Source organism: Pan paniscus, chromosome 8 (assembly GCF_029289425.2).
Source record: "Pan paniscus chromosome 8, NHGRI_mPanPan1-v2.0_pri, whole genome shotgun sequence".
NCBI lineage: Eukaryota > Metazoa > Chordata > Mammalia > Primates > Hominidae > Pan > Pan paniscus.
In genome coordinates this window covers 36,909,002-36,934,191 of record NC_073257.2, presented here as the reverse complement: position 1 = coordinate 36,934,191, position 25,190 = coordinate 36,909,002, and the positions used below count along the sequence as shown (strand labels likewise).

General features: G+C 42.9%; 1 protein-coding gene across 8 annotated transcripts in view; it reads right to left on the bottom strand.

Annotated features, from left to right (window-relative positions):
- KIAA1217 (KIAA1217 ortholog) overlaps positions 1-25,190 on the bottom strand; it is a 508,152-nt gene that overhangs the window by 315,577 nt on the left and 167,385 nt on the right. For all 8 annotated transcript variants that reach the window (XM_063607293.1, XM_034930120.3, XM_034930117.3 and 5 more), the window contains exon 2: positions 14,596-14,879. In XM_063607293.1, the coding sequence (XP_063463363.1) occupies positions 14,596-14,879 (284 nt within the window). The remainder of the gene's footprint in view (positions 1-14,595; positions 14,880-25,190) is intronic.

Below are 25,190 nucleotides of genomic sequence, written 5' to 3'. Positions count from 1 at the left end.
CCAGGCTGGTCTCGAACTCCTGACCTCAGGTGATCCGCCTGCCTTAGCCTCCCAAAGTGTTGGGATTACAGGCATGAGCCACCGCACCCGGCCGATATGTATGTAGTTTCTAATAAACATGCTCATTACAGGTTGAGTAACTGTTATCCAAAATGCTTGGGACCAGAGGTGTTTCAGGTTTCAGATTTTTTTTTTTTTTTTGGATTTTAGAATATTTGCAGTACATAGCTACCAGTTGAGCATCCCTAATCCAAAAATCCAAAATCTGAAATGCTTCCATGAGCATGACCTTTGAGCATTATGTTGGTGCTCAAAAAGTTTCAGATTTGGGAACATTTCATTTTGGATTTTCAGATTAGGGATACTCAACCTGTATTAATACAAAAACGTTGAAAATGAATGATAAGGCATACCTGACAGATGCAAACAAATGTAAATCAAGAGAGATAATATTTTTAAAAAGTTAACAGACACTAAACAGAATGAAGAGGTCATCTGGTAATGTTAAAGACATAACTTATAGAGAAGGTGTGATCATAACTAAAAACCTGCGAAACAAATTCTTAGGAAAGCAGGGAGAAAAAGATAAAAATACAGTGATATGGGAGACTTTGTTATACTTTGCTCAGAAGTGAACAACCTTAAAAAATAAAGACTGAGAAGAAATGAGTAATACAATCAACAAACCCAATATATATGTGTGCGTATGTATGTGCATAGAATAAGGAATAGATAATTGTCCATGAATATCTATGCAATACTGATTGTGTATTTTATTCTAAGAAAAACTTTGTAAACCAATCTTTAAGCGAAATTTAAAAGTAAGAATTTTAGAGATTGCACTCTCTGATCACATCTAACAAAATTATAAATGAGTAATGATAGCCTCAACTACTTGCAAATTAAATACTAAATTAAATATTCCTGGATCATCCCATACTCAAATCATACCCAAAGGTTTGTACTGTTTCCACTAAAGAGATATCTCTTTGGCAGTGCATGCTATGGTTTGGATATTTGTCCCCTCCAAATCCCATGTTGAAATTTGATCCCCAAAGTTGAAGGGGCCTAATGGGAGGTGTTTGAGTTATGGAGGCTGGTGGATCCCTCATGAATGGGATGAATGCTCTCTCTTAGGGGTGAATGAGTTCTCACTTTATTAGTTCCCATGAGAACTGGTTGTTAAAAAGAGCCTGGCACCTCTTCAACACTCTTGCATCCTCTCAGACAATGTGATCTCTGCAAACAGAGGCTCCCCTTTTGGTCATGAGTGGAAGCATCACAAATGGACAAAGAGAGGGCAGATGTTGGGTTTTGTACTTTTTATTTTTATTTATTTATTTTATTGAGACAGCGTCTTGCTTTGTCACCCAGGCTGGAGTATGGTGGAATGATCATGACTCACTGCAGCCTTGACTTCCCAGGCTCAAATGATCCTCCCATCTCAGCCTCCTAAGTATCTGGGACTGTAGGTGTACACCACTATGCCTGGCTAATTTTTCTTTATTCTTTTTTTTTTTTTTTTTTTTTTTTTTTTTGTAGAGATCAGGTTTTACCATGTTGCTCCTGAGCTCTGGCAATCCACCTGCCTCAGCCTCCCAAAGTGCTGGGATTAATGAGCTACTGTGCCCGGCCTTGTACTTTTTATATAATGTTCAATGCCAACCTCAAAATGTAGATCCCTAATAAATAAATAAGCATTTGAATGAATTAATCCAAGAATATAACTGCAGGAAGAATGAATAAATGGCAAAGGCTCAAGTTTGACAAGAAAAGACAGGAAGGACAATTTGGACATTTGCAGTATGAGTTCTGCATCTATGCACTGGACTGAATCACACTGGTCTTTTTTAGATCCCTCAACACTGAAAATTTCCATCTAATTTTGTGGCAATTTCCTCTAGCTGACTACCACTTTCCAGGTGTCTCCTGACACTGCCTAGCTAGACTTCGGTTCTTGCCTTTCCATACCTCCCCACCTACCCCTGGGCACTCCTTAGCAGGTTTTCTAGTAGAATCTTATTTTGATTTCTTGCAGAGCTTTCCTTAATATAGCACTGTTCTCAAGATATGTTCTCTTGCTCTTCCATATCACTAATTAAAATGAAAGCTAATGCTGAGGTTGGTGGCACCCAATTAAACATGGATCAAAAGCGATGTGTTATGAATAATCCCCATTTAGGATTCCTTTGCTGTTTTTCTGCATTCTGGGTGATTAACGTCAACTGTAAGTCAATTTTGCAAGTAAAACTACAACCCCTGAATTTAGTCTTTTCAATTGTTCAGTCTCTGTCGCAAGATGTCCTACTATGTAATGGTCCAAATCTTCTGAGATGTACTTCAATGACCTTTGAGTCACAATTCAAAGTGTCAGTCCTCGGCCACGTGCATTGGCTCACGCCTGTAATCCCAACACTTTGGGAGTCCAGGGCAGGTGAATTCGCTTGAGGTCAGGAGTATGAGACCATCCTGGCCAACGTGGTGAAACCCCATCTCTACTAAGAATACAAAAATTACTCAGGCATGGTGGCACATGCCTGTAGTCCCAGCTATATGGGAGGCTGAGGCAGAAGGCTGAACCCTGGAGGTGGAGGTTGCAGTGAGCCGAGATCATGCCACTGCACTCCAGCCTGGGTGAGAGAGCCGGACTCCATCTCAAAAAAAAAAAAAAAAAAAACCCAAGAGTGAAAAATAAATCAGTCCTCCAGGTATCACATCCAAGCTAGCTCCTTCATCTCATCCCTTGAGGAACATCATCTCTCTTAGATCTTAGGCTCTTCTTTCTGTTCATTTTTTTTCTTTTTTACTTTTGTTTTTCATCATATCCAAATGTAAATGACTATTGTTCCTGATCATTGACCACATCCTGATTTTCCTTAGACATATCTAAGATTATCTGGAATTTCTCTGAGGACAAGAGATGTTTTTCTACTGATTCGATCCTATCATATTCTTTGCTCACGGGCCTCCAGTATTCCATTAAATATACACTCGCACATACAATATTGTAAATTCTCCAGCTATGACTTGTGATTCTGTTATGACACCATACTCCTTTCACGTGCAGTGCTTGCTCTGAAAATGGTTTTTTCTCAGTTTTCACTTTCTGCGTACTCACCACTATGTATGCAACTGCTTCTTTATTATTTACTTATTTATTTTTGAGACAGAGTCACACTCCGTTACCCAGGCTGGAGTGCAGTGGTACGATCACTGCTCAGCTCACAGCAGCCTTGACCTCTGGGCATGGATGATCCCCCCAGCTCAGCCTCCCAAGTAGCTGGGACTACAGGCAGGCACACTACTGCTTCTTCAGTGCCAGACTCCTTTTCTTCTTCAAATTATTAAAGGCAAATCCAACCAGGATGCTGGCACTTCATCCATTGCAGGATGAGCGTTAAATCTCATTCACACTTACTGACATGAGGCAGACTGGTCCCCAGTCCAGTCTTTCTTTTCCTTAGCATTTCAGAACATCTTTCTGTTTCATCCCCCATCAGAGAGGTGGTCTGATCTAGAAGTTAAGAGCAAGGCTCCCACAGGAAGATAACTGGATTTAAATACTGGTGCTGCCACTTACTTGCTGTGTCTCCTCAGATAAGCCTGAACTGCTTTGTGCCTCAGTTTCCCATTCTGTTAACTATAGTTAATAGTAGTGCCTACCCCACACCTGTAATCCCAGCACTTTGGGAGGCCAAGATGGGTGGATCACTTGAGGCCAGGAGTTCAAGATCAGCCTGGTCAACATGGTGAAACCACCTTTCTACTAAAAATGCAAAAGTTAGCCCAAAATGCAAAAGTTAGCCAGGAGTGGTTGCAGGCACCTGTAATCCCAGGTACTTGGGAGGCTGAGGCAGGAGAACTGCTTGAACCCAGGAGGCAGAGATTGCTGTGAGCCAAGATCGCACCTGCCAAGATGCAGTCCAGCCTGGATGAAAGAGTGAGACTATGTCTCAAAAAAAAAAACAAAAAACAAAACAAATAGTAGTGCCTACCCAACAGAGTTGTAGAGGATGGACTACACTACAGGTTCGGCATCCCTAATCTTGAAATTCAATATCTGAAAAGCTCCAAAATCTGAGATATTTGCGTACCAACATGACACTCAAAGGCCATGGTGGAGCATTTCGGATTTCAGATTTTCAAATTAGAGATGCTCAACCAGTAAGTATATAATGCAGATATTTCAAAATCCACCCCCCTAAAAAATTGAAATCTGAAATATTTCTGGTCCCAAGCATTTCAGATAAAGGATACTCAACCTGTAATACATGTAAAGAGAAACAGCACGGCAATTTTAGCTGATGGCAAATAATACGTTCTCCTTACAGTCTTTTCCACCATTATAAATATTTGTTGAGAAAACAGTGCTAAAGAAAATACTGAGCATGTTACTGGCTTTCTCTGTGTTCTTCATAGTTTGCATAAGGATATTTCTTCCCTCTTCCTATTGTGGCTTATTAATATTTTATTTATTTATTTTTTATTTCTATACGTTTTTGAGGAATAGGTAGTATTTGGTTAAATGAGTAAGTTCTTCACTGGTGATTTGTGAGATTTTGGTGCTATTATTATTTGCTGTGCACACAGTATACTAGATTTCTTAATTGCTAAAAAATGTATGTCCTTTCCTCCCAAAAGTTTAGGTAAGAAACTGCTCTGAGGCTGGGTGCAGTGGCTCATGACTGTAATCCCAGCACTTTGGGAGGCAGGTAGATCATGAGGTCAGGAGTTTGAGACCAGCCTGGCCAATATGGTGAAACCTTGTCTCTACTAAAAATACAAAATATTAGCCAGGCATGGTGGTGGGCACCTGTAATCCCAGCTACTCGGGAGGCTGAGGCAGGAGACTTGCTTGAACCCGGGAGGCGGAGGTTGCAGTGAGCCGAGATTGTGCCATTGCACTCCAGCCTGGATGACAGTGCCAGACTCTATCTCAAAAGAATAAATAAATAAACAAAATAAAAATAAAAAAGAAACAGCTCTGTAAACTCATATTCAGTCATTAGTTCACACAACTAAGTAGCTGCTTCTACTAAACATGGCTATTCTCCCATCATTTCGCCATTGGATTAGAATAAATTAATAGCTCTGAAGAGGAAATTCTTAGCTGAGTCTAGTTCCATTTCTAAACTTTTTACTTATTCATTTATTTACAAAACATGCCTAGTTTTTCAAAACATACACTTTCTACAACATTAGCCTTTTATCCAGACCTTCACCGTGGCCAAAGGCTGCGACTTACTGAACAGTGTATAGTATACATGTGTCTTTAGTTTCAATTAGCCTTACTTTTCAGCCTTCACCGGCAGGTACCTTCATAAATATAGATGCATATACGTAAATTTTGAATAGATGGATATAGATCAGAGCCAAGACAAATATAACAGATGCATATATAATGAATTTGGAGTTTTTCACACATAACAGAGGGTAGTACGTTTATTCCCTGAGGTATAAACTGACTCCCTGAGATCTACAGCATACAGCATAATCCATGCTGGAGTTCTGCAATTTGATTTGATACAATTAAATTCATCAAAAATAAGTCACAAAGACGTAGATGCCATTACTTACAGATAGGAATATCTGTTAATATGTTTATATTCTGTATAAATGCCAATGACGTCATTGTACAGATAAAGTGCTAGGTATAACAAAATTGATAAAATAATCAATTACATTGGGAGAGCTGATGAAACAAACTAGAGCAGGAAGATTTTAGTCTTAAGCTAGATTCCACAGCCAAAACCTGAATACAACAAATATCCCACTGGGTACTAGAACCAAGAAGCTACTATGAAGTGAAGTGACATATGCCACTTCCAGGCCAATATATTTAAGAGCATGTATACAACCCATCAGCTCTGTCTCTCTCTGTCATGGTGACCTGGAATCCATGTGTTGAGATGGCATGATCGCAAGAGGGAAGTAGCCAGAATTCCTAAGTCATTGTGAGAATAAGATTTGTGTGTGTAAGAAATAAAATGTTTCTCTGTCATATCAGAAAATACCACAAATATTAATAAATCACAGGGTTAATTTGTTAAGTAGCATAACCTATTAGGTTGGTGCAAAAGTAATGGCAAAAACCGCAATTACTTTTGCACCAACCTGATAGACAATCCTGATTAATACATCAGCTTTAAGACATACTTCTCTTTGCAGCTTTCTTATGATAACCTATATTTGATTTTTTGTTGTTGTTGTTTTAAGAAGGGGTCTTGTTCTGCTGCCCAGGGTGAAGTGCAGTGGTACAATCACAGCTCACTGCAGCCTCGACCTCCCGGGCTCAATTGATCCTCCCACCTCAGCCCCCCAACTGGCACGAGTCATCATGCCCATCTAATTTTTGTATTTTTTGTAGAGTAGGGGCTTTCCCATGTTGCCCAGGCTGGTCTCAAATTCCTGCACTTAAGTGATCCAACTCAGCCTCCCTAGGTGTTGAGATTATAGGTGTGAGCCAGCTCTCCTGGTCTCCAGAGCAGTTTTTATACAAACACATTCAAAGGAGGGGATGGTTGAGGAGGGGACCCTAAGGAAGCCTGAGGGGCACTCAGACAGCAGCAAAGCCCTGGTCTGATGGGAGAAACCAGAAGAATGACCTCTTGGCCTCACTGACCCTGTTTCAAATGCTCATATTGGCCGGGCGCAGTGGCTCATGCCTGTAATCCCAGAACTTTGGGAGGCCGAGGTGGGTGGATCATGAGGCCAGGAGATCAAGACCATCCTGACTAACACGGTGAAACCCCATCTCTACTAAAAATACAAAAAATTAGCCGGGCGTGGTGGCGGGCGCCTGTAGTCCCAGCTACTTGGGAGACTGAGGCAGGAGAAAGGCCTGAACCCAGGAGGCGGAGCTTGCAGTGAGCCAAGATTGCGCCACTGCACTCCAGGCTGGGCAACAGAGCAAGGCTCTGTCTCAAAAAAAAGAAAAAAAAAAGTGCTCATATTGGTGTTCATTTTCTTATCTCCTTATTTTTGCCCCCTATAATGTTCATGTTAAAGAATAATCCCAACCGGGTGCGGTGGCTCACGCCTGTAATCCCAACACTTTGGGAGGCCAAGGCAGGTGGACCATCTGAGGTCAGGAGTTCGAGACCAGCCTGGCCAACATAGTGAAACCCCGTCTCTATTAAAAATACAAAAAATTAGCTGGGTGTGGTGGCATACCCCTGTAATCCCAGCTACTTGGGAGGCTGAGGCAGGAGAATCGCTTGAACTCAGGAGGCAGAGGTTGCAGTGAGAGAAGATCGCACCATTGCACTCCAGCCTGGGTGACAGAGCGAGACTCTGTCTCAAAATAATAATAACAACAATAATAATAATAATCCCTTTATATCTCTCTTACTCTTTGTTGGACATGTCAGATTTTTAGGTTAAAATGTATTATTAGTTTCTTTTATGATCTGACCACATCAGATAAAAGAATCCACATAGACTAACTGAAACCACAAAGTAGATTCTATATACCAAGTAAGTTAGGTAGAAATTCTGTAAATAACTGGGAGTAAAGATTGAAAAATTAATTTCAGAATGGTTTCTGAGACTAGGAGTGGAAAGTTGGTTTCTGCAAGTAAGAAGCCATCAACATCTATTCATTAGTGAAGACATAAAAAATAGCATTTCCAAACTGTGCAGTTACACAGTGACCACAACTGTGAGGGATTGCTGGACTACAGATCTTTCTGAACTCAGAGTTTTTAAAAGAAGCAACTTTCTTTTTATATAAAATACAGATAGGAATCTATTTTCTATGGTTATTGGTTATTTAATATGCTCTGGAATGGAGTAAGATTTGCCTTTATTTATTTAGTATTATTATTATTATTATTATTATTATTTTTGAGATGGAGTCTCGCTCTGTCACCCAGGCTGGAGTGCAGTGGTGCGATCTTGGCTCACTGCAACCTCTGCCTCCTGGGTTCGAGCAATTCTCCCACCTCAGCCTCCAGAGTAGCTGGGACTACAGGCGTGTGCCACCACGCCCAGCTAATTTTCTGTATTTTTGTATTTTTTTTTTTTTTAGTAGAGACGGGGTTTCACCGTGTTAGCCAGGATGGTCTCGATCTCCTGACCTCGTGATCTGCCCGCCTTAGCCTCCCAAAGTGTTGGGACTGCAGGCGTGAGCCACCGCACCCAGCCAGATTTGCCTTTTTAAAGAAACGGCAATGGAAGTCATGTCTATGGCTCTATTGCTTGACCCAATGTGATGTACATGATGTCAACAAACTTTGGAAAAATTAGAGGTGGAAGAAAACCTTTAAGAAAACCAAGGTCCATAGGCCCATAATGAATGAAAAGACCATAAACTGGAAATTCTTTTTTTTTTTTCCTGGAGACCTCCTCTGAGGACAGGAAATTCTGGCCCTGGTTCAAATGTTGGCTTCTTAACTTAGGGGAAAATTACTTAGCCATTCCTAACTTCTTAGTTAAGAAATCTCTTCTTTCTGACTGCTCAAACTGCAATCAATCATTGAATTCTGTGGCTCTGTACCCCTCTCTATCTGTACCATCTATCACATTCTAACTGTATTAGAAACAGTGGCTCATTCCTTCATGCAACAGAAATTTTGGATCTAGCCTAATCTAGGTTGTGTGTTCCTTTAAATGCTGAGTTTACAGAGGCGAAAGAAGAAATGGGTGGTAAGACAAGGTTTCTACCTCCAGAAGATTATTCTAGGTGAGAAAAAGAAATGTAAAAAATATATGTAATGCAACCTGATTAGATGCTACAATGTAAGTACTGCAGTACTGCAATGTTATGACCATCTCAGAAGGCATGACATCTGGGCTGGATCTAGAAAGACTATTCTTTATATGTGAATGCCTATTTCTTTTACTGAATTGAAGACAGGGTTAAGTCCAATGGTTTGCATTCTTCTCAAATACCTTTACCATGGTAGGTGCCAAATAAATATATATGGGATAAATAAATAAAAGAAATATGAATACTAAGCACTGAATGAAAGAAAAATACCAGTTTCAGAAATGTAATAAAGTTATTCTTTAACAATGGAAAAAATTAACCTCTTCAGGTGCTCAAATATTTGTTGACAAAAAAGTCAAGTGAGGCCAGGTGCAGTGGCTCATGATCCCAGCACTTCAGGAGGTCGCAGCGAGAGGATCGCTTGAGGCCAGGCTTTGAAGACCAGTCTGGGCAACACAGCAAGACCCTGTCCCTACAAATAATTTTTAAAACTGGCCAGAAGTGGTGACGTGTGCCTGTAGTTGCTACTCAGGAGGCTAAGGTGAGAGGATCACTTGAGCCCAGAAGTTCAAGGCTGCAGTGAGCTGTGATCACGCCGCTGCACTCTAAACAAGAGTGAGATCTTGTCTTGAAAAAATAAAAAAGTCAAATGATTGGGCCAGGCATGGTGGCTCACGCCTGTAATCCCAGCACTTTGGGAGGCCAAGGTGGGCAGATCACAATGTCAGGAGATCGAGACCATCCTGGCTAACACAGTGAACCCCATCTCTACTAAAAATACAAAATATTAGCTAGACGTGGTGGTGGGCACCTGTAGTCCCAGCTACTCGGGAGGCTGAGGCAGGGGAATGGCGTGAACCTGGGAGGCGGAGCTTGCAGTAAGCCGAGACTGCGCCACTGCACTCCAGCCTGGGTGACAGAGTGAGACTCCATCTCAAAAAAAAAAAAAAAAAAAAAAAAAAAGTCTAATGATTTTAAGTACTAATTTTAAAATAAGAGCCTCTGAGACTCTTCTTTGGGACACTAAAAACCGGAATATTATCACGCTAAAAGCTGCCAGTGAAACAGTAAAAGATTCCATCGTTGTATTTCTCAGTGCTCCATGATGTAGATACTATTGTCCTTTGACAAACGAGGAAACTGAAACAGAGAAAGATTAAGCCATTAAGGTCGGGTGCAGTGGTTCACACCTGTAATCCCAACACTTTGGGAGGCTGAGATGCGCAGATCACTTGAGTTCCAGACCAGCCCCATCTCTACTAAAAATACAAAAATTGGCTGGGTATGGTGTATGGTGGTGCACACCTGTAATCCCAGCTACTCGGGAGGCTTGAGGCACAAGAATGGCTTAACCCAGGAGGTGGAGGTTGCAGTGAGCCAAGATCGCATCACTGCACTCCAGCCTGGGTGACTGACAGAGTGAGACTCTGTCTCAAAAAAAAGAAAGAAAAAAGAAAGAAAGATTAAGCTATTAGCCCAAATCATAGAATTAGCATATTGTGAAGGCTGGATCCTGATGAGTCCCGCCTGCATCCAGAACCAAGCCCTTAGCTGCCAGGCAATGAGGCTGTACAGCCTGACTGCCCTGCACAACTAAGGTTATGCTGATAAGAGTCCTTAACGATCACAGCTACTATTACGCAGATCAGCATTATGTTGCAATAAGGGCCACCCGCATTTTTTGAAGACTGTAGAAGGGAGTTAAGGTGACCTCTTAGCCTTTCAATAATTTTAGACTAAAGAAAACTCTTGACCAATATATTTTTTAAAGACAAACAGAAGTTTTGCAACCGTGAATCTTCCAGTGTTTGAAGTCAGATTTGGAAACATAAGGCATGCTCTCATTCTTCTTATGTTTAATAGCAGGAAATTAGAACCTAGATTTTCAGTCGGGTATGATGAAGCACTCCTGGACTCCCAGTTATCTGGGGGTGGGCGGGGTGGGTGGTGGGTGCTGGGGTGGGAGGATTGCTTGAGCCACGGAGGTTGAGGCTGCAGTGAGCCATGATCATGCCACTGCACTCTAGCCTGGGCAACAGAGCAAGACCCTGTGTTCCAAAAAAAAAAAAAAAAAAAAAAAGAACCTAGATTTTAAGAGATTTCATGTTAGACGGCAGATACATCACTTTCAACATCTTATTCTCTATCTTGCTGATTGGCTCTCTTCTTATCAAGGATACTTCTCTGAGAGGAAGCCAGAAAAACAGCTGCCAGAAGAGCATCTGGTATTAAGAGCCTCAGTATCTGGAGGAGAGCATCAGATGTGTGTTATCTGACTTCCTTCTCACAGCTGGCTGTGTAATCTTCCTGCAAAGGAAGCCTGGGATAGTCCATACTGAGAAGGTCCAGGAGGAACAAATGGCATTGCAGAGAGGAAGACAGGAAAGAGGAAATGGGTGGTAGGAGAAAAAGAGTGGAAAAGACAGAAGATGAGATGATGTCTGCAGCAATTTCATAGGCCATGTCTACACTGATCTCTGGTGTTTACAATGCTGGTTGGGGTTTGCTTGCAGAAGGGCAATGACAGTGTTAGGGGCGTTTGAACCAGAGCAACTCCATCTTAAATAGGAGCTAGGTAAAATGAGGCTGAGACCTACTGGGCTGCATTCCCAGACGGTTAAGACATTCTAAGTCACAGGGTGAGATAGGAGGTCATCACAAGATACAGATCATAAAGACCCTGCTGATAAAACAGGTCACAGTAAAGGCGCCAGCCAAAACCTACCAAACCAACATGGCCACAAGAGTGACCTCTGGTGGTCCTCACTGCTACACTCCCACCACTGCCATGACAGTTTACAAACGCCATGGCAACGTCAGGAAATTATCCTATATGGTCTAAAAAGGGGAGGCATGAATAATCCACCCCTTGTTTAGCATATCATCAAGAAATAACCATAAAAATGGGCAACCAGCAGCCCTTGGGGCTGCTCTATGGAGTAGCCATTCTTTTATTTCTTTACTTTGCTAATAAACTTCCTTTTGTCAGCATGGGGGCTCACACCTGTGATCCCAGCACTTTGAGAGGCCGAGGTAGGTGGATCGCCTGAGGTCAGGAGTTTGAGACCAGCCTGGCCAACATGGTAAAACCCTGTCTCTACTAAAACTACAAAAATTAGCTGGGTGTGGTGGTGCATACTTGTAATCTCAGCTACTGGGGGGCTGAGGCAAGAGAATTACTTGAACCTGAGAGGTGGAGGTTGAAGTGAGTGGAGGTTGCAGTGAGCCAAGATCGCGCCACTGTACTCCAGCCTGGGCAACAGAGCGAGACTCCATCTCAAAAAACAAAAACAAAAACAAACAAACAAAATTCTTGCTTTCACTTTATGAACTCACCCTGAATTCTTTCTAGTGCGAGACCCAAGAACCCTCTCTTGGGGTCTGGATCAGGACCCCTTTCCTGTTAATAAGAGAATAAAAATGTATACATAGATTCATGCATTAAAAACTCTCTCCTTTTGGATGGTCAGCTTCGAGTACAAAAGAGGCAGAAAGATAGAATGTGACTTGTTCATCCCTCATTATCAGAGAAGGGACAGCTGGCCAGCCATGGCAGAACTAGCAATGTATGTAACAGCAGATCAGAGCTTGAGAACACCAAAATATATTCATTACTCCTTTCAACCTTAATTATAATTAGGCTTCCCTTGTAATTGTTTTAACCAAAGCCACCATTATTACAGCAATAACAATAATTATAACACTACAAATAAGAAGAGTAACAATAATCATTATTTTTGACATGGAAAAATATACCATTTTTGACAGGCCAATTTCTATATTTCTCGGCAAAATTGATACTTTTGTTTTAGAGACGGGGTCTCATTTTGGGGCTTCAGTGATCTTCCCACCTCAGTCTCCTGAGAAGCTGGGACTACAGGTGTGTGCCACCACACCCAGTTAATTTTTTTAAATTTTTTTGTTGAGATGGGGTCTCGCTATGTTACCCAGCTGGTCTCAAGCTCCTGGCCTCAACTGATCCTCTAGCCTTGGCCTCCCAAAATGTTGGGATTACAGGCATGAGCCACTGTGCCCAGACTCTTTTTAAAATTATCAAAGAATTAATCATTAGCCCATCCTTATAGCAACCAGGATTCTTGTTCTTTTCTCCTCTTCTGGGTTTACTGACTGTTGGAAGTGTGAACAAAAAGCAAACATGAAGTCCATAAAGCACGTTTCATATTTTTAGCCACTCAGATAATGATTCTCTAGAAGAGAAGATTGAATTTAAGGAAGAATATGAGATTGAGAATAAAGTATAGATTTCAATTATTCGGGCTGATGCCAATCTCCATGTCCATGGATAATCAAAGGCTGAGTGAGTTAGACATAATTTTTGCACCTAACTGGGAAGACAGTAGACTTAAAACACTGAGCTTTTCTCCCTTGTGTGGAAATCAATATCATCCTGCCCTCCTTCCCACCCCCACCCATCACATATATGGTTAAGTGCTTTCTGCTTCCTTCCCTACATTCTCCATACACAAAGGTCAATCTGGTAACTCACCAGTGAGGTCAGTAGAGGAGGCCTCATATCTCCTGCGACCCCAAATCTGCTCTATCTGCTAAAAGTAATTGCACACAGCCAAGAAACAAAAACATCCCTAGCCACAGTTGGGTAATGTCTATATGGCTGTCAAAATAACCAGAGGAAACAGGTAGGTGAAGACAGAAAGCTAGCACAAAGCAACGCATGCAGAAGGAGCACATCTGTGATTCAAAAGAAAAAAAATGCCAGGCACAGTGGTTCATGCCTGTAATTCTAGTACTTTGGGAGGCAGAGGCAGGAGGATCACTTGAGGCCAGGAGTTCAAGACCAGCCTGGTCAATAGAGCAAGACCCCGTCTCTACTACCAAAAATAAAAAATGAGCCAGGCATGGTGCTGCATGTCTGTAGTCCTAGCTAGTCAGGAGGCTGAGATGAGAGGATCTTGAGTGCAGGATTTCTAGGCTGCAGTGAGCTATGATAGCACTACTGCACTCCAGCCTGGGTAATACAGCAATAACCCATCTCCAAAAAAAAAAAAAAAAAAAAAAAAAAAGGCCGGGTGCGGTGGCTCACGCCTGTAATCCCAGCACTTTGGGAGGCTGAGGCGGGCGGATCACGAGATCAGGAGATCGAGACCATCCTGGGTAACACGATGAAACACCGTCTCTACTAAAAATACAAAAAATTAGCCGGGCATGGTGGCCAGTGCCTGTAGTCCCAGCTACTCAGGAGGCTGAGGCAGGAGAATGGCGTGAACCCGGGAGGCGGAGCTTGCAGTGAACCAAGATCGCACCACTGCACTCCAGCCTGGGCGACAGAGCAAGACTCCATCTCAAAAAAAAAAAAAAAAAAAAAAAAAAAAGAGCAGAAACAAAACCCTAATGTCAGCTTTTTAAGGAAAAGGAGTTACCACAAGTCTGTATCTGTAAGATCTATTTTACCCTGAAAATACATTTATGTATTTGTGTATTCATTCATTCATTACTTCATTCATTCACAGTGCTAAGCACTCCGTGCTTTCAGGGTACACAGTAGTTGGTGCCATGCTTTCCTCAGTAGATAATACCCCTTCATTCCCTGCACTTTAGATGTGTTTAGATGTGTTTGTGGTTGAACATGGGAACACTCTTTTGGGGAACTGCATACTCTCTAGGCCCTTCCTCTCTGGCCTGGCCTCCTGTTCTCTTGCTGTATTGGCAAAGAAGACTGAGCTTGCAGGCAGAAGTTTTCTACACCCGGCTTCCTCCTCCCAAGGCCCCAAAGAGATCCAGAACAACTAAATAGTATGCACAGTCCACTAAGCTATCCTTTACCTTTTACAAAGAAAGTAAATTTGCTTTCCTCGATGTTCATTAGAGAGCGAGCTACACAAGGAGAAATGAGAGCGTATTCGTACCTGGTCTCTCAGCCTCTCTTGGTGACCCATGATTGCAGAGGCGTGGTGGGGGTACTTCTGCTTCAGATGTTCTAGGAACGCTTCTCTCTTCCGATCCATCTCAGATGTTTGCATTCCCAGTATTTCCTTGGAACTTCGGGGCCCCCCTAGGGTGTGTCTCCTTGGGATATTGCGGGAAGACTTGGAAACTGAACCACGACTGTTTCCATTAGAAAGGCGTTCCTTGGTTCTGCGGCATTCTGCATCTTCTGGTGATGTTACATGCAGATTGCCTTTGCCTTGTTCTGAAAGACAAAAAAATTCGGTTCACAATTAATGATTTCACACTAGAAGTCTCATTTGCAGAACACCAAGAGGGTTTGCGGCAGTTGTTAATGTATGAATGTTAACTTCGCAAATCTTTTTTCTTTTTCTTTCTTTTTCTGCTTTGCAGCAGTCAGGGGAGAAAATCCACAATCAAAGAAATATGAAAAATTGTACTTTAGAAATAAAGATGTTCACTGGGCATGGCGACTCCTGCCTGTAACCCCAGCACTTTGGGAGGCTAAGGCGGGAGGATCGCTTAAGCCCAAGAGTTCGAGACCAGCCTGGGTAACATAGTAGACCCCTATCTCTACAAAAAATTTAAATTAGCCAGGCGTAGTGGTGCACGCCTGTGGTCCCAGCTTCTCGGGAGGCTGAGGCAAGACAACTGCTTGAGTCCAAGAGGTCAAGGCTGCAGTGAGCTATGATCGTGCCACTGCATTCCAGCCTGGGTAGGTGACAGTTGTGAGACCCTATCTCAAAACACAAAAACAAGAAAACCCTCAAGAACACTTGGTTAGGCTACTTGTGTGCAGGCAATAGGGTTATTCCTTATCCTTGTCTGTAATTATAGAAAGAGTTAACTCCAGTGATTCTGATTATTTCTGTATTTTTAATAACAGTTGCATTCTGGTAACAGGATTCTTATATAAGCTCAGTCGGGTTTCTGAAACATTTGTTTCATCACCAAGAACAAAAATAGCTATCACCCTGTACGTAAGTAATTATTGACACATGTGAACCATTTGAAAATTTTATTTTCTCATATTGGCATAAACCAAGCAAGCATAAGAATACCATCAGAAGTAACAATCGAGGGCCGGGCGCCGTGGCTCATGCCTGTAATCCCAGCACTTTGGGAGGCCGAGGCGGGTGAATCATGAGGTCAGGAGATCAAGACCATCCTGGCTAACACAGTGAAACCCCGTCTCTACTGAAAATACAAAAAAATTAGCCGGGCGTGGTGGTGGGCACCTGTAGTCCCAGCTACTCGGGAGGCTGAGGCAGGAGAATGGCGTGAACCTGGGAGGCAGAGCTTGCAGTGAGCCGAGATCACGCCACTGCACTCCAGCCTGGGAGACAGAGCAAGACTCCGTCTCAAAAAAAAAAAAAAAAAAAAAGTAACAATCGAGGGGTTATAAAGTAAAGGCTTAGACAAATTTTACTTGAGGTGGACTTTACCTAAAACACAGTGAAAAGGAAGAGCAATGGTACATCCTGATAGCTTGGACCTAAGACATCTTGCCTTCTGAGCTGGCTTTGAAGGGACAAGTTGGTTTCTGCTAAGAACAGATCAACCAAGTCATATGATGTCAATGCTGAGAGTGGGGAGCATGTAAAGGGAATCTCCATTCATCCTCGATGGTTGGGAGATGGGGTGTCAGGTATGAATATTCCAGCTAGCTCAGAAAAGAGAGTTACTTTTTTAAAAAAAACAAATAGATTAGGGAGAAAAAGTAAAACATTCAGAAGCACTTCAGGAGTTAGACAGGCTCTCTTCATGAAGTCAGGCTCTTCACGAAGAACAGTTCTTATCATAAAGTATTGCTGATATAGGCAGAATAATGTTTCCTTGTCCACTGAATTCCCTGGAAAAAGTACTAGGCTGGATCTCAGGAATCTTGGCTTTAATCCGACATTTAGAACAAATGATGTGACCTCTCTCAGTGTCATTCTCTTCATGAATAAAATGAAGACGATTGAACTAACATTAGGTATGCAAAGAGCCTTCTACCTCTAAATCTTTTAAAACTATTCTAATTTTTTTAAAATAAGTTTCCAATAGAAGCATATTTGCCAATTATTTATCTTTACAAGTTAAGTGCAGGAAAATACAGATTTAATATTTGGGAGTTCTGCTCAGTTGAATCCCAGATAAACAGAGAACCAATCCTTCACACTAGTTTTGCAAAGCAACAGGTGTTAAGAGTCTAGGCATAAACCAGTTTCCTGAAAGCAATGTGACCACCACTCTTTCCCTTGTCTTTGCCTAGAAAGATCTGTATATAGAACTCTAGGTATAGATGCCCGTTGGTTGGGCAGAGAAAATATTTTCATCTCAGGCTGGTTTTCCTGTTCCAGTCTTCTAACCCTTGATGTGTGTTCTGGGAATAATTCTTCTTGTTTACCCTTCAATTCTCATTACATTGCTAATTATAGCATCTCCATCAGACACTGATGGGGAAGGGAAGGAAAAGCACAGCCAAATTAGTCAATTCTTCTACTTTTCATTAGTTTCAGCAGTAAGTTTACAAGGAGAAGAAGATGGAACTATTGCTTTAAAAGCTATTGGGGGCTAAACTGTCGTTTCATTTATTTAGGTTGCCCTTCCAACACTTAGACTCACATCATGGCTACCTTTAAAATGGTCTCTTCCTTAATAATAGAGAAATAACAGGGTCTACTGAACAAAGCCAGATGCCAAAAATGCTGTCTCTCAGGTTGATAAATACCTGTGCAATCTGAAGAGGTTTAGCTTTATCTTTTGAGTGCTGTGCATGTATTTCATATCAGCCAAAATTGTTGTATACTTGATCTAACACTCTTGCCTTTTTTTTTTTTTTTTTTTTTTTGAGACAAGGTCTTGCTCTGTCACCCAGGCTGGAATGCAGTAGCATGATCATGGCTCACTGCAGCCTTTACTTCCTGGGCATAAGCAATCTTCTTGCCTCAGCCTCCTGACTAGCTGGGACCGCAGATGTGTGCCACCACATCTGGCTATTTTTTTTTTTTATTTTTATGTATTTTATTTTATTTTTTACCTTTTTTTTTTTTTTTTTTTTGGACACAGAGTCTCACTCCATCACTCAGGCTAGGGTGCAGTGGTGCGATCTCAGCTCACTGCAACCTCTACCTCCCGAGTTCGAGCAATTCTTGTACCTCAGCCTCCCGAGTAGCTGAGATTACAGCCGTGCGCAACCATGCCCTGCTAATTTTTATATTCTAATGGAGATGGGGTTTCACCATGTTGGCCAGGCTGGTCTCGAACCCCTGACCTCAAGTGATCCGCCCGCCTCAGCCTCCCAAAGTGCCGGGATTACAAGTATGAGCCATCACACCCAGCAACGCTATTGACTTTTAAGTGGAATTGGAAAATTAGTTTTGACATTATTAAGAAAATATATTTTAAGTTATCCAGGACAGCCAGATGAATTAACAGGATTAAGCCTCTGGAAAGGTGATTTCCTATGCAGGCATAACACACATCTGTCAACATACACACATACAGCCATACAGATAAACATCCATGCATGTCCAACGGCAATAACGGCAGAAAGTCGCATCCTGCCTTACTATGCTGCGCAGGCTCATATGATCTATTCTATTTCATCCAAAGAGCATCAGGAGAGTTCTAGACAGCCGGGACAATAAACCCTCTTTCTTCTTTGAAATGAGTTGGGAAGGGAGATGGAAGGGGAGAGTTTTCGGGGTCAGAGCCAATCTTCAGTCCACATTAATCTTTGAGCAGCCCTGACTTACTGGACTAGACTCATCAGACCCCTGTTTTTTTCCTAGCACTTTTCACCTCATGTTGCTTTTCTGTTTTTTCTCTTTCTTGTGGATTTTTCCAAAATATCTCCAGTTGCTTAACAAGGATTGATGCGATTTAGAGGAAAGGTACAAAAAGCATCAACCACTAGCAAGGCTAGAAGGCTCAATGCAGCCACTTGGCAAACATCGGATTGCCTTTGGAGCTCACTCCTTCCTTTTGTCTCAATTTCCTGCCTTGTGCCTTCCACCCAATGCCCAATGCTCTATCATCCTGTCTGCCTCCCCTCCTACCTCGAGGCACCTGCTCTCCTGTCACCAGCACTCAGAGCCACCTAACGCCACTTTCCACACAAAGGCACTTCACCACATCTGTCACCTGAGCCTTTTCCTCGACAAGGCTCAGCTCTTGGAAGCGTCAAGCCCCACACCTGAGGGAGAAGCAACAACTCTGCCATTCCAGCCATTTAAGGAGAATGTGGTCTTTTCAGTGGAGAAGAACTAAGAATGATTACAAACTAGAGAGGGATCAGGCAGAGGACATTTAGTCACAATTCCACAGCCATGTTGTCAGAGGTCTGAGCCTGGCCAACTCCTCATTATCCACATGAATAGAGAAAAGCTCTAGTGTGGATTATCCAAGCCATCAAAACAGAAATACAATTCGATTTCTTGTTTGGAATGCGCTTTGGTGTTAATATTTAAATATGGGTGTGTCTAGCTGTTCGCTATTCTGGGAATCCTTGTCAAACAAAATAATGAAGCTGTAGCATGAAGGCAAGGCTTGGGCTTGCTGAAAGGCAGTCCTGTTTCCCTTTCCTGCCCCTCCCAGTCTCTGCAGAGCCCAGGGCAACTCCTCCTGGGAGCTCACTTCAAGCAGGGCAAAGAGCAACATAGGAGCTTAAAGCTGAGCAAAATCCCTGGAACATTCCCTGGAGAAGTGAGGACAAGGCAGGCAGAAATGCTAAAGGGACACTCTTCAGGAATCCAAGGGGCTCCCAGGCTAGGATTTGGCATTCTGGAAAGAAAGCATAGAAAGTAGGGGCTGGGGCAGACACCAAACACGCAGAGGCTCATGGAAGATGGGGCGTCCTCAAGGAGAAAGCCGCACTGCAAGTCCGTCAGGCAGGCAACTGCAGGCGCTGCCAAGGCCAGCTTCTTTGCCACAACTCGGGTTACTCTGGCTGGGTCAGCTGACCTGCAGCAAGGGATTTGGGGCCTTGCACCACTCAGGCATTCCACACCTGCTCCAGAGTCAGCAACAGTGCTGATGGCTTCCCTGAGATCCTATTCCTGGGTCAAGATTAGGTAGGCCACAGACTCTTAGGGAAGGCATCCCTCACTTCTTTCTAGTGGCTTCTGGTTAGCTGTCTCCTTCTCAATTGTGCTGAGAAGCTCTCTTGTCATAGGGAGCATCATAGGGAGTTGCTGTTTGGTCTGGTTGTACAACCTCTCTGGGTGTACCGTGGCAGAGACAGCCCTATGTGTTCGACCAGAACGCTCTTTTGCTGCACACAGAGGAAGACCACATTTTCCAGCCATCTCCATCTCACTGGGGCCTTGTACTAATTCCAGTCAATGTATTGTGGGCAGAAGCCATGTGGGCCACCTTTTGTTGGGACCCCTAGACCTCCCGAATAACCTTCCACGTTCTCTCTCTCTTTACTCTTTGGCCAGTTGAATACAAAGGATCCAGCAGAACCCTCCAAGGCCATGGGGGATGCCATAGTGACAAGGCAGGAGGAGCCTCAGCGGCCACCCAGGAAATCCACCTGGCCACAGAAATCACACTGTGCTGTGTCTGAGTGAACAATTAGCCTTAATCATGCAAAGCCACCAAGATTAGAGGGTGGTTACAACAATTAGCCTATCCGATTAATACACATAATCGGTTAGCAGGCCGCAGAATCCTACAGCATCCCTCAGTTTTCAAGCTCCCTTGTTTTTTTTCTTTGTTTGTTTTTAGAAACAGGGTCTTGCTCTGTCACCCAGGTTGGAATGCAGTCATGCAGTCATGGCTCACTGCAGCCTCAAACTCCTGGGCTCAAGTGATCCTCCTGCCTCAGAATCTGGAGTGGCTGGGACTACAGGTGCATAGTCACCATGCACGGCTACTTTAAAAACATTTTTTTTTGTAGAGATGGGGTCTCACTGTGTTGCCCAGGGTGGCCTAGAACTCCTGGCCTCAAGTGATCCTCCTGCCTCAGCATCCCAAAGTGATGGGGTTAGCTCCCTTGTTACTATCATAATATATATACAAATCAGCACAGAAATTACAGCTGAAACCAGGTCATTATATTCCTCTATAGTACCTTAAAATTTTACCAGTGATGAAGAGGATTTCTGGTATAGATCTTAGACAAAATAGAGACAGGAGCTCCTCTTCCCAGAAAAGCATTCTGTGTCAAGCACTGATTGATTCATTCATTCATACAAATATTTATTGACTGCCTGCTCCCACACTGAAAGGAGTTAGGAGATACAGTGTGAAGTAGATCAAGTCAGACTTAATGCCCTCATAGAGGAGTCCACATTTGAAATAGAGAGGCCAACCACAAACAAATCATATAGACTCTAAATATCATGTAACGGTAAGTGCTTTGAAGAATGAAACGGGATAAGGGTACAGAGACTGAGGGGGCTGTTTTAGAGGAGGCTTCTGCATATCTGATTCCCCAGGCTTGCACTCGATGAGAGGCTGCCAATCAGACAGTGGGGAAGGCAAGCAGGTGGGCTGATAGCACTTCACTTGCATAGAGGTTTCAAGACCTTAGGAACCAGAGCAAAAGCACACACGTCAGGACTGCTGTGGACAGAGTCATCCCAAGGAATGCCTATGCCCCAGGGTCACAATGTAGAGCCCATGGGCTTCAAAGAGAATATGATACAGTTAGATTCATGTTCCACCAATAATTGTTGAGTGCCTACTTCGCAAAGCACACTATGCGCTACACTTCCCCATTGTTATTTACCTGGTAGCCGGGCTGTTCAGCCGTGGAAGCTTCATTGATTAGAGCTATTCTTAGGGTGATCATATACCCCAGTTTGTCAAAACAGCTCTGGGTTACAACTGTTGTCCCAGTAAAATTATTTGAGTGTTCCCTTTCACTTTCAAAAGGATCTCATTTGGACAATAAGTTACGTGATCACCCTAGGGATCCTTATCTATAGCAGGATAATAAACTCAAAGTCCCGAAGTGGTAAAATTAGCCTTTCATTCAACAAATGATTATTGAGTGCCTTCTACAGTGCCCAGTGAGTGCTCTGTTAGGTTGCCCAGTGCTCTGTTAGGTGCTGGAAATGCAAACGTGAATAAATAAAACATGGTCCTTGCTGTGGAATATCACATTGTCATTGGGTAAAACAGATACACAGGCAGACACAAGAGAGAATGCAATGATAGAAATGAACGTTATGGGTGATGTTAGCATCAGAGATGTTGCTCTCCCTTGCGGCACTCGTGCTCACCGGGAGAACTAAAAATGAAGCCATGCTTCTCTACAGCATCATATTCACCCAGAACTGAACAGGATTTTAAAAATCTAATTTGGATTTTTATTCCACTTTTGCTATTTTTTCCAGCCCTTCCTTCCAATCTCCCTGACCTCTAGATGCTGGACTGCCTCGGGGGTCATCCTTTGGACTTTTTCTTCTGCACACAGATTCAATCTTAGGGGAACTCTCCATTCTCAGTCTTCCTTCAGCTCTAGTGATTAATATCCAAATTGTAGTCAACATCTCCACTTGGATACCTGATAAACTTCTCAATCCTAATCTATCAAAAGATTGCTCCTCAGAACCTCAAACCATAAACACCCTCTCATCTGTTCTTTGTAAATACTCCCCAACTTAGGCAAATGGCAACTCCGTTCTCCCAGCAGCTTACACCAAAATTTTGGAAGTTGTCTCTGACTCCTCTTTTTCTCTTACATCCCAAGTTGAATCCTTTAGCAATTGCTTTTGTCTTGTCTTGTTTGTCTTTTCTTTTTTCCTCTCCTCTCCTCCCCTCCCCTCTCTTCTTTTCTTTTCTTTTTTCTTTTTCCTTCCTTCTCTTTCTCTCTGTCTTTCTCTCTCTCTTTCTTTCAATATCTTACACTGTTACCCAGGCTAGAGTGCAGTGGTGTAATCATGGCTAACTGCAGTCTCAACCTCCTGGCTGAAGTGATCCTCCTGCCTCAGCCTCCCAAGTGGCTGGGACTACAGGGCACTATGCCTAGCTAAATTTTTTTTTCTAGAGATGGGGTCTCACTATGCTGCCCAGGCTACAGGAAATGCTTTGGGCATTACCTTCAATATACACCTAGAATCTGCTGGCTTATCACCGCCTGCTAATCACCGCGTGGTCCAAGCTAGCCCTGGTTCTTGCCTCCTTGACTGCAGAAGCTTCCTAAAGGCCTCCCTGCCCTTCCCTCAACCCTACTTGGATTGTGCTCAATACAGCACCCAGTATTACCCCATTTAAAAAGACAAATCCCTTTGTAACTCACCTGGGCAACATAGCAAGACCCCTTCTCTAAAATAAAATAAAATAAAATAAAACACAATAAAATACAACCATGCATGGTGGCATGTCCCAGTAGTCCCAGCTATGTGGAAGCTAAGGCCAGAGGATTGCTTGAGCCCAAGAGTTCAAGGCTGCAGTGAGCTATGATCACACCACTGCACTCCAGTCTGGGTGACAAATGAGACCCTCTCTAATAAAAAAATAAAAAAAGAAAAAAAAGAAAAAGAGTAGTCTCACCTGCCAGGAGATTCCCACCTCTTTCAAAATAAAAGCTCTAGTCCTCACAATGGTTTCATGGGCCCTAGGTGATCTGGCCTGGGATTACCTCTCAATCTCTTTTCCTCCCATCCTTCTCCCATGTTCTTGCTGTTCTTTGAAAACATTACATCCCTGCTGTTACCTCTCCTGTCTTTGTTCAAATATCACTTCAGCGAAGCTCTTTCTAATAATCCTATTTACAGTTTCACTCCTTATTCCTTTTCCTGCTTTATTTTTCTCCGTAACCTTATTTCCATCAAATAGGGTTGCCAGATAAGATACAGGACTGCTCAGTTAAATGTGCACTTTACCTAAATAATGGAGAAGTATTTTTAGCATAAGTATATCCCAAATATGGCATGGGATATACTTATACTAAAAAAAAAAAAAATTCACCGTTTACCTGAAATTCAAATTTAGCTGGGCCTCCTGTATTTTTATTTGCTAAATCCAGCAGCCGTGCCATCTAACATGCTATATATTTTATTTATTTGTTCATTGTCTGTCTCTACCAGCTCCCCACCCCCTGAAACTTGGTCCTTACACTGGAAATTAAATGAAGGCAAGTATTTTTAGTCGCTTTGTTCACCACTGGATGTCTGGCAGCTAAAACAGTGACGTCTACATAACAGATGCTCAATATTCACTGAATGAATGAATTAGTGAGCAAAGGAGCACACTGTCTCAGCCTGACCATCCTAGCCTCTGAAGCCTCTGAATTGCCCTGATTGTTGGAAAGTCATTTCTTAAATGGATCCCTTTCTAATGGCCCCTCTAGAATCTGAGTCATCTCTTTCAGGACAGGCCCAGAGGTTGAATTCCTGAAGTAGGATCCTGTCCTAGAAAATGGGGGTGGGGGGTTGCGGGGGTCAGGGGGACGAGGTAGCCTTATCTTCCACTGGATGCCACTGACCCCGGTAGCCTGAAGGAGAGTGCTGTGCTTTGGCAGCACGAAGGCAGACACTTCGACAGATGACTGTTCAGACTCAGGGATTCTCCAGCCATTACAAAACTTCAAGTTTTCTGCATTTCACTGGGGGATTTCTATCTCTTGTCATTGTAAGTTCTCCTGACTGGCTTAGCTTTGCATTTTCAGCGTGGATGAGTCATGTGTTACTTCCCTTTCACATTTTCATAAAACACACACCTTTTCCCCTGTGCATAATCCCTACTCCCACGCACAGCACTGCACTCCCGCACGTCTTTTTGTTGTGTACTGGCCCCTGCATGAACCTGAGGGAGGGTGGGGCGGGTGGTCCAGGGCTGTGTGGTTTATGAACATGCTGCCTATAGGATCCCACAGAATCAGCTCTTGGCATCACAGGCATCAGATGCCAGACAGCAGGGACCTCCTCTGGCCACCCAACCCGGTGCGAAATTTCTTTGGAACAACATAAGCTTCTGGAAATTCCCTACGGAAAAGACAAGTCTATTATAAACACAATTAAAGGGAAACTGCCTGGAGAAAATTTACCAAAATTGTCCAACAACTCTCAAGTTTTGAATTAAAACATAAAAGAAGATCCAGAGTTCTATCTATCACCCAGATGCTCAAGCCCTCCCCTGCTGCTCGGATCTGTAAAATAAAACATGCCTGGTTTCTGTGATTTAACTCTAAAATTCTGCACAAACTTTGCAGCCAGCATGCATCTGCCACATGGAATCCCCCAACCAATGAATGGAAGCTGCCGTCCTAGAGACAGTTTCACAAAAACAGCTCCTTTCTCCCGTGGCTGGAGCCCCGGGGGGAAATGATTAAAAGCTGCTTAGTGATTTATTTGTCATTGCTTAGAGATACAGCTCATGCTGATGGCTCACTGCACTACAAATGTGACATCACCCCACCACCTCTTTTGCTGCTTAAGAAAATCGTGCCAGAGATAAAGTCAAGCCTAAGAAATCACAGTTCTCTATGCTCTACTCAGTTTGGAAAATGTACCATCCCAAGAAATTGCCTTTTTTTTTTTTTTCCTTTGCCGGGTCCCAGAGCTGCAGTTTATAAAAAGCAGCAAGCGGCAAGGGGCACGCGTCCCTGTAACTC